This window comes from Cyrtonyx montezumae, unplaced genomic scaffold (genome assembly GCF_038088225.1).
Source record: "Cyrtonyx montezumae isolate F1298 unplaced genomic scaffold, pur_monq_1.0 scaffold_17, whole genome shotgun sequence".
Lineage (NCBI taxonomy): Eukaryota > Metazoa > Chordata > Aves > Galliformes > Odontophoridae > Cyrtonyx > Cyrtonyx montezumae.
The window spans coordinates 33060109-33073685 of record NW_027071903.1 but is presented as its reverse complement, the minus strand read 5'-3'; the positions used below and the strand labels follow the sequence as shown (position 1 = coordinate 33073685).

Genomic DNA, 13577 nt, shown 5'->3' with positions numbered 1-13577 from the left:
AAACATTTTGTCAGTCTGAGGGGGTTTCTGCCTCCCAACAGCTGCTGTGGTCCTACTAAGAAGTATTATTTTTGCTTCCTATTAATTCAGCTTTATATCCATCAAATTGAGTTTGCTTTTACTTCTCTGTAAAAACATTTTCCATCGAGGGGATGATGGCAGCACACCTTAGCAAAGCACTGTCCCTGAAAGCACACAGCTTCCCATTTGCTGCTGTGAGGCACTCTTGTATTTAACTCTAAGCCGATGCTTTAGGTATTTCATTCATCTAAACTTGTCACTGAGACAAAATAGGTACAATGTGAGGAGCTCTGTGCCTGCACAGTCACAGCCAACTGCACACTAGCAATATGCACTTCCAGGAGCTCTCTATCCATTGCCTGTTATCTCAGTGGGTCGAACATTATCCAGCCTCCAGTGCTGACAGTGAGATTGGCCCTTTCTGTGATTTTGATCACACCAGCAGTGCTGTTCTTTAGCTAATCTGCTAGTTTCTCCTTTCTTTTCTTGTCCAAAGCTGCTCTCACGTACAAGTGCACAGGCGACCAGTGGACAGTGTACTGCAGGGTGATCCGGGAGAAGAACCTGTGCCAAGACATGCGGTGGTATCAACGCTGTTGCCAGACTTGCAGAGACTTTTATGCAAACAAGATGCAACAGAAGAGTTAATGAACCTGTGCTACTTCTTAGGGTATTACAGCTATTTGTATGTAAGTCACGGACTAGTAGGTCTGAGTACTGGAACTTCATGAGTTGCTACAGTGTGGTGGATTCCAAAGCATACCTATTAAGACTTGAAAACTAACTCTACAGACTGGATACCAAAGTAATCCACTCATCCACCGTAAACAAAACAAAACAAAAAAAGGCAAAACAAAAAAATAGAAAAGAGTCATCTCAAGGAGCCAATCATTTTATCATGTTTTGACATCTTTACCTTTTCATTAATGCTTTTTACTTTAATATATTAAATCATCAGCCACTGGATGGCTTACTACCATTAAAGGACAAGAGTTGCAAAGTGATTACATTGACTAAGGTTGTGGGTGCCTCCATGGAGGAAGGAAGGCCTCTGGCAAAATAGTTAAGCAAAGGTAGAGACATTATTTAATCTTTTAAATTTGGCTTTCATCTCATGTTATTCATTCTGAACAGCTATCCCACTGTGGAGTGGGTTTGATGGGACACACATAAATGAAAGGCTTAATTTAAAGAGGGGATTTACTGTAAAAGCTTGTGAAAACTGATAGCAGAGGATGGACATCTCTGAAACTCCCACAGAAAGTTCAGTACAATTATATCCAGCATTCCAAGTCGTATTTTTTAGAGCAACTCATAGTGACTGCTCTTCTTTCTAATTTTTTAAAAAAAGCAATCCTCTCTCTCTTTTCCCCAAAGTAATATAGTTTCTTTTATGAAGACTAATTTTTCTCTAAGCTTAATGAAATAGAAGCTTATTAACAGCAGTAGATAGTTACTTTTACGCAAAAGCCATTTACAACAAGGTGGGAAAAGCCAGAAAACATTGAATCCAGTAGAGGTCAGAGGGAGATTGCTTGATCTAATCTCTCTCAAGCTTTTAGAAGGCATTCAGATAAGGAGAGTACCATGAAACTGGATAGGATTAGTATGGAAACAGGACTTGGAGTAACCTTTGTATGAAGGATGGACTGGAGTGCAGAACAGGTGTTTCTTGTCTTTTGGCTCTTGTATACGTCTGAAGGTTATATAGCCCTTTGTGTCAAAGGTGCTATGAGTGGTACAAGGCATTCAAGATGAAACCCTGAGTGTGCTGAAGCCCTAAGGCCAAAGGCTTCTGTTGCCTTCAGTAGGGGTTAGGATTTTGCTCACTGTATTGTCACGTTTTCTTTTGTGGTGCTGTCAGGTTTGGTGCTATCAGATTGGTGCTATCAGAGCACTTAGAAAGTGCTGCAAATATGGTATTCTCTTCCATGTGACTGCACTTTAAACCAAACTCCTCTCTGATATGTGAGACTTGAAACGGGAGCTCTACCCAGGGCAGAGTTTGTCCCCACCACTAGTCCTGCAGATCAATGTCTCTCTGTCGTATCTTGCTCCAACATGTATCATTTCCCTTGCCAGGCTCCAAGGCCAGTTGTGCAGTGGTTAGGTTACAGCTCACTCTTCATAATATGAACAGAGCCTTTTGGATGAATTGCAGCTTTGTACTCGCTCCAGAACTGTGTGTTATTGTTTTTTCCTTGTGGATGAGTGCAGAAGTAAGCCCACCTTTAACCCTGAGCCCACTATGGATTGCAGCTCACACCTGTCCTCAAGCTGTCTTTGTTGCTGCTGTCTCTTCCTTTCAATGCAAGGAGGGATAAAGATTCTTAGTACCTAACATATCTTTAAAGCAACTTCTTTCTTCCTTATTCCAGTTTTCAGGATCTCACTGGAACAACTCATTAGCATTTTATCAACAGCTAAGTTTTTTTTCAAGCACAAGGAGTTATAATGTTCATTGACAGACTAACACTGTGTGGGCTTCACATTCATTTCTGTGCTTATTTGGTGCAAACAAGTGTGTGCACACAAGGGCTGGCCTGTATGCACCAAGCCACATTTGCACACCATTTATTCTCAAGTGCCTGTCACAAACAGATCTGCTTTTCTGTGTCCCAGATGATTTTCTCTACCAGGGAAATGATTCTAATTTGGTTTTTGCTATACTGAATGTTCTTTTGGCACCTGATGGTCAGAATCCGACCTCTCTCTTCTGTGATTCCCACCCTGTAGCCTAGATGCAGGGGTTGTGTAAATACTTAGCAATCAATGGAAAATGTTGTGGGTCCAAGTTCTGGGTCCTGCCTAAGGAAACATGAATTTACAAGGAATTCTTCTGAATGTCTGAGCACTGAAAACCACCTCACTTGCTCTCTCAGTCCACAGATTAGCATGCATCAACCTCTTTTTTTTTTAATGATCAGAAACCAGCGTTAATTAAAAACTGATGGTACAACACAGCTCCGTTTTATTACATTCTCTAACTTCATCTGGTGACAACCCTCCCAAGTTATAATAGCCAGAAAAAAAATATAAAAGGAGTTTAATTCTGTTCAATACTCTTACACTCCTGTTTTGTATCATTTTATAGGAGCTTTACTATGAATTTACAGCTATGCTCTGCCCTCAGTTACTCCATACTGGTGAAAGAAAAGCTGTTTGTTTTGGTGTATCTATGGCAATACTTTTTGTTAGTTGTTCTTAAAGACTGACACTCTTTAGATTACAGTGGTGGTATTTCCATATTGTAAACAATAGTCTGTACTGTTACTAAAGTACTGTACATTTCTAGTTGCACAATTGTGTTATTGAGTGTAGATTCTCACTATCTCATGTATGGTGCTAATTTTGTTGGTGGAAAAGAATCTTAGCAGTTGATTATTGCTTGATATTTTATTATAATACAGGGATATATCCTCCATGGCAATAATACCATGTAAGTTTTTCATTACAGAGGGAAATGTATATATTTTTCCATTAGTTAATTTGCATATGTACTGTATCCATGGTAATTTTCTTTTTGGTGCTGGTTATAAATAGAAAAGATAAAAACAGTCAAACTGAATGGAACCAGTTGTAAATGAAAACTAAACAAAAACAAAAAAAAGAAAAGATCATTCCATTTTGAAAAAAAAAATATTGAGTGTGTTGAATAATAAATTTATTTTTTCCATAACAACTTTAATAAGGTTTCTGAACTTGAAAAAAAATATAATGCAAATCAAACAGCTAGCATGAAAATTCAGGGCAAGGAGTGAAGCTGTAAGTAGTACATTGTGAATCCGACAAATACTGGACTGAGACTGGGATTTGGTTAAGTCTAGGCCAACTACTTCATAGCTGTGGTAGGTGTAAAAAGTTTTTTGTCAGTTAAAAAATCTGGCATCTCAGAATTCCTAGTGTGCTAACCAATCAAGGAACGATGGGTCTTGTCCCAGCTGGGTTGCAGAATAAAGCACAGGGAGTGTTCGTACCCAATTACTGCCTAGCAAGGTCTCTCCTCAGTGACACAACAGTAGAACATGCCTGTTTGGAAAAAATAAGCTAGGTGTTGTTTGAGAAATCACTGCTATGGCTGCGCAGGCTGCTGGGAAGCTAAAGCATATGCCTGGGGATGTTTTGCAAGTGCTTTTGGGAAGGTTGCTTTCAATGTACGTTGGAGCTGAGGTGAAGTGGCAGCTAGCTGTATGTTTAATGGAAGCTGCTCTGCAGGTGCAACCCAGTAACGAAAGCTGCTGAGCATATGGAAGTTTATGCTGGAGCTAAACTAGGCCATCCATTGGAAAGCTATCTACATAACGTAGCTGCATACTGCCCTGGTGTGAAATAAACAGAATTACTTCAGTGCCAAGTGTTTTGGATGTGTTTGTTGTAGGCACTAGCCAGAATCTTTGTACTACTTAATTTCCCCTTCAGGCTGGTGAAAACATCTTTTTATGAATGGTTGCGCGCTTTTAGGCCTGTAGGATCCCTTCCTATCCTGTCTTACAGAGGTCATCCATATCCCATTCCAGCTCAATTCCTGTTAAAAGGACACTGTTGGAGATGGGAGCAGCACCTCTCTAAAGAGACCCTAATAACGAGCCATGTCTTCTACAGCTGATGTGAGAGTCCTCATCCCAAAATGACTTCCAGAAATTGAGCATTATACCTTCTTTAAAAATAGAGTTCATTTTCTGATCTCATGCTGGCTTCTTGGTAATGGCATAGCACTTACAGACTCCTAGTTTTCAGAGGTAGCCTGAGATACCAATCCAGCTGCCATTGTACATATAACTCTTAACAGCATCAAAATTGTAGAAATTTCATCCAAGCGTTGCTGTATATTAACACATCATTGTGTTTGTGTATTGCCTGGAGTCAACATATGATTGCAATTGTTGACCTGTTTAAACAATAAAACATAGCTATGAGCCTTTGGAAGCCAAAGGTATTACATTAAGTTTGAATATGGCAATGGGTGGGAGGGGTGTAAGGAATGCTGTCATACATTTGGCTTGAAATTTTCCTGGTATGTGCCAGTATGTCTTCTATAAATCTGGTAGGCTTATGTACTTAGTCTGCCTATTTTGCATGTAGCAGTTTGCTATTTTTCCTTTATTCCTAATCCCCATCTTTCAACCAAGAAACCAGATGGTCTGAAGCCACTGTCCTTCCCTGTGATCTCAGTTGTCTTTTTATTTAAGACACCTCAGCCAAGTTCATTAAAGGCAGGCGGAGTTAGATGGCTCTAGTGCTCTGGCATGTACCATGAGGAAAGTGTAACTTCTTCTCAGCTGCTTGGAACTCACTTTTGCCTCCACCAGCTCCATCTGCTTCCCTCACACTCTTCCAATTCCTGGTGTACAGAGCAGCCTTAGCTGTCTCTTGATCCCTAACAGCAGGCTGGCCGGGACCCCACTTTCTCTGGAAGGAAATTTCTAAAAAGCTTAACAGTGGAGCACCTTACCCCAGCATCAGCTTCGTGCATCACCCAGAGTGTTACTATTGGAAGACCTTGTTCTGCTGGTACAGTGAAAACTGGATGCGACTTTGTGCTTTCCTCCACACTACATGGTCCATTGGGAAAGGCATGTTTTCTCCTTGAAGAGCATCAGCACAAACACCAGCATACTGTGGATTTACGGGCAGAAAAGAATTGCACCAGATGCCAGTTCAGTGCACTCATGCTTTTCTGATGGTGCAAAAAAAAGAAGCCTTGAGAACCTGCTTGCAGACGAATTACTTGTATCACTGGTCGGTCATCTTGTGTGAAAGTGGTACACCCAGAAATGGGCAGGATGTGGGAGCTGCTCCTCAACAGCATTTCTTCTTTGAGTACTTCGACCTGTGCTGGACACACTTGACAGTACTTATCCATACAACATGCACTGCAGCAACCTTCTGTTCATCTCGATTGGAAAGCAGGTCAGTATGAAGACAAGTTCCTCAAGTGCTATAATGCACAAATCCCAGTTCTCCTTTCTAAGTGGATTTTTGTTTGTTCTTCTATCACGTCTCTGGCTTCTCCTCACCCTCTTTAGAAATGGGACTGTCTGCCTGGAGAGAAATGTGTCTTGGGGAAACCAAGCATCTTCACTTTGGAGTTCTTGAAAAGATCTATCTGTTTTTAAAAGGGAGTTTAAACAAGAATGTCAAAGCAGAGAGGGCCCACAACCACTCCCTAGAAGCAGCTGCCCCAGAAGGTGACTGGGATGTCTCCAGATGACCTCCATGCCTCTTTCATGGCCTCGTCTCTTTTCAAGACCCTTCCATGTGGCAGACCCCATGGTGAATGCCTGGAGGCTGCACTGTACCGCATTACTTTTTTTGTCAGAGCTGCTCTCTGCCAAATGGTGGCCAGACACTCAGACTTTCCCAATTAGCAGAGTCCTGCAGCTGATGTCTGGGGCTGCATCTGCGTGCCCTGTGCACTGCTACAGCTGGGACACTGGCTGTGCTCACATGGCCCAGGGTAGGTGACCGCCTTAGCCATGGGGCAGGGAGGAAGCAGCTGAGCCTTGTTCAAAGTTGTTTTTTCCCTTGGCTCCTCTTGCTTGGCTGCGAACGTGGCTGTTTGGGTGTTGAGTCCTTTCATCCTTCTGTGGCCTGGGTGGATCTGGAGCCTCCAGAGTGACTCATCTGGGTCATGCCACAGGCCTTGGCTTCCTCCTCAGCCTCAGGAGGGAGCGACTCCGCATGCTCCCCGTGGCGGATCCCATAGGACGTCAGTGTATGGGGCTGGCTCCTGGCACAACTCGGACTCCAGGTGAGCCTTCGTGTCCTTGGCATCTCCAGCCTCTCCCGAGCCTTGTGCTTATGGCAGTCTCAGTGTAACTCCACAGATGCCTGCCTTGTCCTCTTTCCTCCGCTCCCCAAAGACACATCTCATGTCTTTGTCCTCACTGCATGCTTGAAGCTGCTTCGTGTCCCACAGACTTTCAGAAACTTTTGCTGCCTATACAAAATATCCTCCCTCCTCAGCACAAGTGCATTTCATCCCCCTCAACTCCTGAAAGAAAAACTTCTACTAATTTTACTCCTGCAGTAACCTGCTGTCTCTGCTCACAGTTACTTTCTGGCTGGCGTTTGTTTCTTACATCTTTTATAATTTATCAATGTTCTTTTTGCAGTGACACGTACATGCTTCAACCAGACATGGATGATGAAGGCCACATGTAAAGAAATGGTCCTTCTCTGAAGAGCTCACATCTGCAGGTGGTCGTGGGGAAAAGGTAGATTCCCAACACAGCTATTTGGCATTATTGGCAGCAGCAACCTGAAAAGGTATGGAGATGAATGTATGCTTCTTTTGAATGAGCTATGATTGCCATACTAGCAGGGAGTGAAAAGGGATATCCCCCACTGGTTTTCTATCCTCAGATCTTTTTTTTTTTCCATTGGAAGTAGCAGATGATAAAATCCACGTCACTTCTGAGATGCCCCATACAGCAATTGAACTGCAAGATCCAGACCCAGGCTTGGCTACTGCTCAAAACACAGGCTGGCAGAGAGAGGGAAATGCTTATTTCTTCAGCAGGAGAGTGCTGGTAGCATGCCAGTCTGTATGGCTGCTTCTGCTCCCAGAAAGCATCAGCTATCAAAAGATTGTGGACAGTTTTCTGTAGGGTTGTTGCATGCAGCATCATTTTGCAGCCATTGTGATGACAGGCAGTGAAACAGTTCAAAATTTGAAAAGGGGATGTCCTCTCTAACAGAACAGAAAGTTGAGTGCTACCTGGGTCTGGTTAGCAAAGTCAGACAAGCCATTCTTGTCTTGAAGTTTTTCTTTCTTTTTTTTTTTTTTTTCTTGGAAAAGACATTATTTGAACACTTAGCAGCTTCCATTTATTTCCCCAGCTCTGCATTTTTCCCCTTGATTTTCTCTCTGATGGCAGAAAGACCCAACCAGACTGCAGCTTTGTTTGGCATCAAATTTGCCTCCTGAGATGATCACACAAGAAGTCTTTTATCACTTTGGAGGCTGAGAGCCAGAGCTGCTTGTGGTGGAAGTCGCTGGGACTGTAACCCCGGGTTGCTGTGGGATGAGAGTCAAGCTTGGCCTGTCAGCAAGGCAAGCTGCAGCAGCCTGAGCCCCTGCCAGGACACGTCAGTACTTCTGAGCATGCTTCCCCCAGTGCTGCTCTCATTAAGGAAAAGGTATGAAATCCACATAGTCCTTTCCACTAGTCCTTTAAAGAAAATGAAGTGTTGTCTAAAATAAAAATCCTGTCCAGAATCATGGTCTAATAGGAAGTCACTATAAATTGAACCTCCTCTGCTCTCACTGCCTAATAACCTCTTAGTTTTCTTACTGATCTAGTTCAACTTCTGTGCTATTTGCACTGTGTTATCCTCAGCACTGTCACCAGGCTTCTGTTGAGGAGAATGGGTCCTGCTGAACTCCTCAGGCATCAGCAGGTCTCCAAGGCTGCAGTCACCCTTCCTTGCAGCTTCCCCAGTTCATTTCACAACATGCTAAGAACGTCTTGAGGATGAGATGCTGACACAGCCAGAGATGTACTGTCATCAGTTGCATTTCCCAGGAGTGAGGAAGTTGTTTCCTTTTCCCAGCCATGTTTTGCTGAAGAAATAATTTTAAAAGGGAAGAAGAAAAACACACGTTATTGTGTAAGCAAGATGAAAAACAGCTTTCTGTGGCTTCCAGGTATTTATGTGCCCTTCTCTCTGCAGTGCCATTAGCAATAGTACTGCCTGTTGCTGACTATTAAGTGTGGGCAGTTTTGCAATAGCTGTGTGCACCATTCCTTTGCATGCAGTGCCTTTTCCCTCTCTGTCCTCATGGCTCAGTTTATTTGTATGCAAGGCAACAGCAATGTTTATCAAGGCTTTCCATCAGCTTTGCAAACTCAGAGCAGAATCAGCTGTGTGCGTTATGTCCCTTTCCATGAGAGCTTCATTTTTTGGGTCGTAGGCTCTCGGGCAGATCCTATGAGATTTGGTGTTTCTTACGTCTCTCTCATAGATGACAAAGCACTGCCTATGCATATATTATAAAGGCATATGCATATAGTATGAGAAAGGAAGAAGCACATTGGTTTGTTTTCCAGTCTCCCCGTAGAATGGGTCTGAAACAGAACTGTCATTCACAATGCCAAAAAAAAGAAACCCCTGACAAAAACATTCTCATATTTGTAAAAAATTTCTTATATGTTTTTCAGGGTATCGCTAAGACTTGCCAGGCTCCTCCCCTCTTCTTCCCTGCCTCACCCCAAATACTTCCATTTTTGGCTAAAAAAAATCTCAAGTTTGAGAATTTTCTAACCAGCGATGTCAGCCAAAACCCGGCCCCCTTTTTTTTTTTTTCCACTTAATTTTTAAAGTATCTTCTGGCAAAACAAAAATATTGTTTTGATGGAAATTTTTCAACCAGCTCTGCTCACTGGTTTCTGCCAATGGTCATACAGGCAAAACAGTGCATCTTCCAAGAGAGAAGACTGTCCGAAAGGGCTGAACATGAGACAGGCAGTGACTAATGCTTCTCTCCCCAGCCCTGCGTCCCAGCCAGCACTGTGCTCTTTTGCAGGCTGCAACCCGTGGTGAGACCCATCTTTCTAGAGATGTTCTCGCTCTGAATTTCACTTGGCAAGTCAACTCCATAATTCAGGTATTTTGCCTGGTTGAAGGAAGGTGTGGGTGGCACAGTAGGACCACCAAGAGACCACAAGACTTGGAAGAGCATTATTCTGCACTTCTTATCCACGTTAGTAACTAATTCTTGGACTCTTGCAGGCAAGTACCAGCTGGCAGGGAGAGGTGGGAAGGTGGGGCCTAGTCCAGCTCACTATCAAAACAAACTTTCCTGTGCTATTGTTGAACAGAGCTGTTTAGAAATACAGCAGCTGAGCCATGCACAGGCATGAGCAGTCTCCAGTGTGACGCCTGAGAAGCACTGTGGACAAGATTCTAAATTGACTGGTGGACTGAAATGACACCGGTCACATTGCTGCTGTGTGTCTGTTACCCATCCTTGTTATCCGTCTCTTGGGAAGGTGTTTCTCACACAGAATGTGGAGCGGGAATTCAAGGAAGCTCAGCTTCTCTTGGAAGATAATTCTGCAGACAGGCAGAAGCTAAAATTCAGTATTTGGCTTCAGGAGCCAAAAAAGTTTCTGCACACTGGCTACATGGACAGTATCCTCTGAGGACAGCCATTCTGCAGCAGTCCCTAATACTTGCCAAGTGCTCTGAGATCTTCCAATGAAAGGGTTTTTAGATGTGGAAAAGTTTATAGCCCTTCTCTGACCATTGGTGATTTTAGTAGGTTAAGCTAGGAACAGGAAATACAGTGACTAGAGGAAAGCCATTAATATTAAATTCCAGCCTTGGCCAGATAGTCTTATGTTATCTTTGCTCTTTCATGAAATATTTTCCAGTTTTCCTCGCAGGGCATTTGTTAGAGAGGTAGCAACTGAGGAGCTGTATCTTGGCACATCTCCACCTGCTTTTCTGTAGCAGCGCACATTTGTGCTGTGGGATTTTAAGAATTTCCTTTGCCTTTAGAATTGATATGCAAACAGTCAGCTGTACAGACATCAATCTGACCAGTAGACATGCTGCGTGACCCAAGAAATAATACAGGTGGTCAGCACCATGCTGGTGACTGCAGAATTTCAGGAGAAAACAGACTCATTTTACTCTGTCTAGAAGATGGGAGGTCCTGTATGCACCGTCCAGTAATGTAATCTGCTGTGCTTGACTGATCACAAAACACCCACCAGGATTTCCCTAACAGCACTCTTGATTATTGCCAAGGAAAGCAAAGGTTTGTAAGGAATGTGTACCCTGACCTTGCCACCTCAAAAATAGCTTGAAGATCTCAAGATGCTCATTTCAACAGCCAAGCATACATCCCCTTTGTGCTATACCAAGTCTGCCAGGTTGATAGGAACCAGAACCTTCCATCTCCAGCCTGCACAGTGATCTAAGTAACCCTTAATGCCAGAGCAAACATAGAGCCCTGTGCAGTCAGCATACAGTTCTGCCAGCATCCCTTTCTTTGACTCCTCAAAAAGTCATTGCCTCTGTTGTGCTAAAAGCAGCTGGGATACAGTTCCTGTAAAATGGGCCATCTTCATTTTCCCATCTGCCATGTTGCTGTAAGTCACACTATGCATTTGCACTGCCATGTGATAGGTGTGGATTGAGAGATATTAAGGCAGCAGAGATGAGACTTTCTAGCTGCATAACCCTGTTCAGGCCATCTCTCTCTCCAGTGACCTCATCAGAGCCAAAAGCTGTATGACTGAGCTGCGTAGACAGACGTTGAAGCCTAATAGAAAAATTTCAGCCTGGAGAGTCTCATATCACTAAGCAGGTTGCTCCCCAGGGCAATAAACTTTTCTGTTGAGAAGTCATCTTTTATTTCCCATTGATACTTGTCAGGTGGCAAGGAGAACCATTCTCCTGTCCCAGAAGGCCCTAGCTGCAGACACTGCCTTGGAAGTGAAGCTTGCTCTCATGGCTACAGCAAAGGAATGGGAAGCACGAGATCTGGCACGAAGTCTTCTTCCCACTGAAGCCAGTGGGATGTTTGCCATTGGCTTCAGGGGAAGCCAAGATTTCGGTCTGCAGCCAGAGTTGCTGGTGTGTTGTGCTATGCTGTGTGTAGGATCAGAAAAGGTTCTTGGTTTCCTGATGAAGCTGTTACTGCCTCAGCTCCTCTGCTGCAGATAAGCTGTCTCTCACCTTCGTTACTCCCTGCTTGTCTCCCTGTTTTGAAATCTTATTCTTAGGCCAGAAACACTTTGAGGTGGTTTGAATTAAGTAAATCCTGTGGGGTTTTCTCCAGGTGAAGAACTTGAATCAGCTCTAGAATTAGTTCAGTGTGGTTCAATTGAATCTGAAGAGGTTGTAAGGAAGGTGCAGAGACTGGCCTCCCTCCTTCAATCTTTCATGACATGAGTTGCTGACAGTATTGATTTTAAGGGCACCTCTTTTTGTCGCCTCCACTTTTTCAAGGTCAGATGGAAGTGAAACTGTGTTAGTGATGAGCAGTGGTATAAGTACCCCATGAGCCTGACAGAAAACCTTGGTGCTGTAGGATTGGCTGTGTTATGTAGTACATAATATAGCACTCCTCTGGTGCATTGGAAGGCCTTGTGCCAGCACAGGCAACCCATGCAGTATCCGTATTTGAAATACAGACAGAGTTACTGCTGTCCTCTGAAAAGCAGGTAAAATAAGTCCTCTCAGACTGAACTGAAATTGCCGTGTTACACCAAGCAGCCCCATTTTAGCTTATGTAAGTCCTGCTGGTTTTATTTGAATGGACACATGGTGGAGTTTCTCTATGCCAAGGAAAAGCCACTGCAAAGCAATTCTCACTCTTTATTTGTATTTCTCCCAGATGAGGATGTCTTTTCCTATTCATCCTGTGGGTTTGGTCTCTACTGCCCCTTTCTGGAAATATCTGTAAATGCATCATATCTATAAAAAGGCAAAAAGGTTTCTCTCCTGGACCAAGAAACCACCCTGGCTTTCCTCACCTCTTCAGGTGCCACATGTTTTACAGCATCTTCCCCTCCTGCCCAGCAGCACCCTGTGCTCTCTGGTCCCATTCCCTTGATATTTCCACAAATAGTAGCTGGTGTGAGCAGCCTTCTGGTAAGTTGAAAGTGTTCTGATAGATTTCTTTCCTTGCCAGGCAAGTAAGTGCAGGCACTTAAAAGTCCAAGTAATGTTGATCACATTGAGATCCACACCTAGCACTTTTACTGTGATTTTCCCCCAGCAACTTGAAGCAAAGCTACCCTGAAGTTCAGCACTGCTATGGAGCATGCCCCTCAGAGTAAAAAATGCATTTTCCCATAGTGATAAATGGGGAAGAATAAGGAGTTGTTTTCAGTTCTAAGGAGCGAGGCAAGGGGAGTGGTTCTGTGTGGAGTTCGTCCTGTTACAATCACTTTACACTTTAATTCTCACAGTGGTTTCTCTTGTCCTTGCTTTTTTTTTTTTTTTTTTTTTTGGCACTTGTATATGTTCTGATTTCAGCACAAGGAGAGGCAAAATCAGAAGTGAGAAGGGCACAGGATCCTGGCAGTTTTAAAGGCCAAGCATCGTTGCCAACACGCACCCGCTCTCCCATGTACCATGCTGATGATCTCCTCATGAGCACAACCCAGGAACCAGCTTCTCTCTGACTTTTGTGGAGGAGACCATGGTGAAACTCCCTTCCTGCAACTGGATCCTGGACCTACAAAGTCTTCCTTGCAAGGTTGGTATCTACAGCAGCTGTAAGTGCAGCCTGCTCCCTGGACTACTTACCCACCACTTGCATGGGCATGCGAAGTACAAGGGCTCCAGCAGCTGCAGAGGCTTCCCTAGCACTTGCTTCAAAACAAGTGGGAATGCCTCCCTCCCTCCCACTTTGGACTGGAACCCTATGCCACAACAAGAGCTATGTGGTGGGGATTTTCTCTACCTATGAATCTTTTGGAGTGGCATTTCTTTTCCTTTATCATCTGAGTAAGTCCATGGCACTACGATAAAAGTCCTCTGCTGCCCACTGGGGCCCCTCTCCTCATGGTCCATGTGGCCTAGAGGAAAGAAGA

The 13577-nt window shown here is 43.7% G+C and overlaps 1 protein-coding gene across 1 annotated transcript in view; it reads left to right on the top strand.

The window, feature by feature from the left end:
* Positions 1–1361, top strand: part of ADAMTS17 (ADAM metallopeptidase with thrombospondin type 1 motif 17) — a 159135-nt gene extending 157774 nt beyond the window's left edge. The window contains exon 23 of the mRNA XM_065734038.1: positions 518–1361. Within this exon, the coding sequence (XP_065590110.1) occupies positions 518–669 (152 nt within the window). The 3' untranslated portion in view covers positions 670–1361. The remainder of the gene's footprint in view (positions 1–517) is intronic.
* The last annotated feature ends 12216 nt before the right edge of the window (positions 1362–13577 follow it).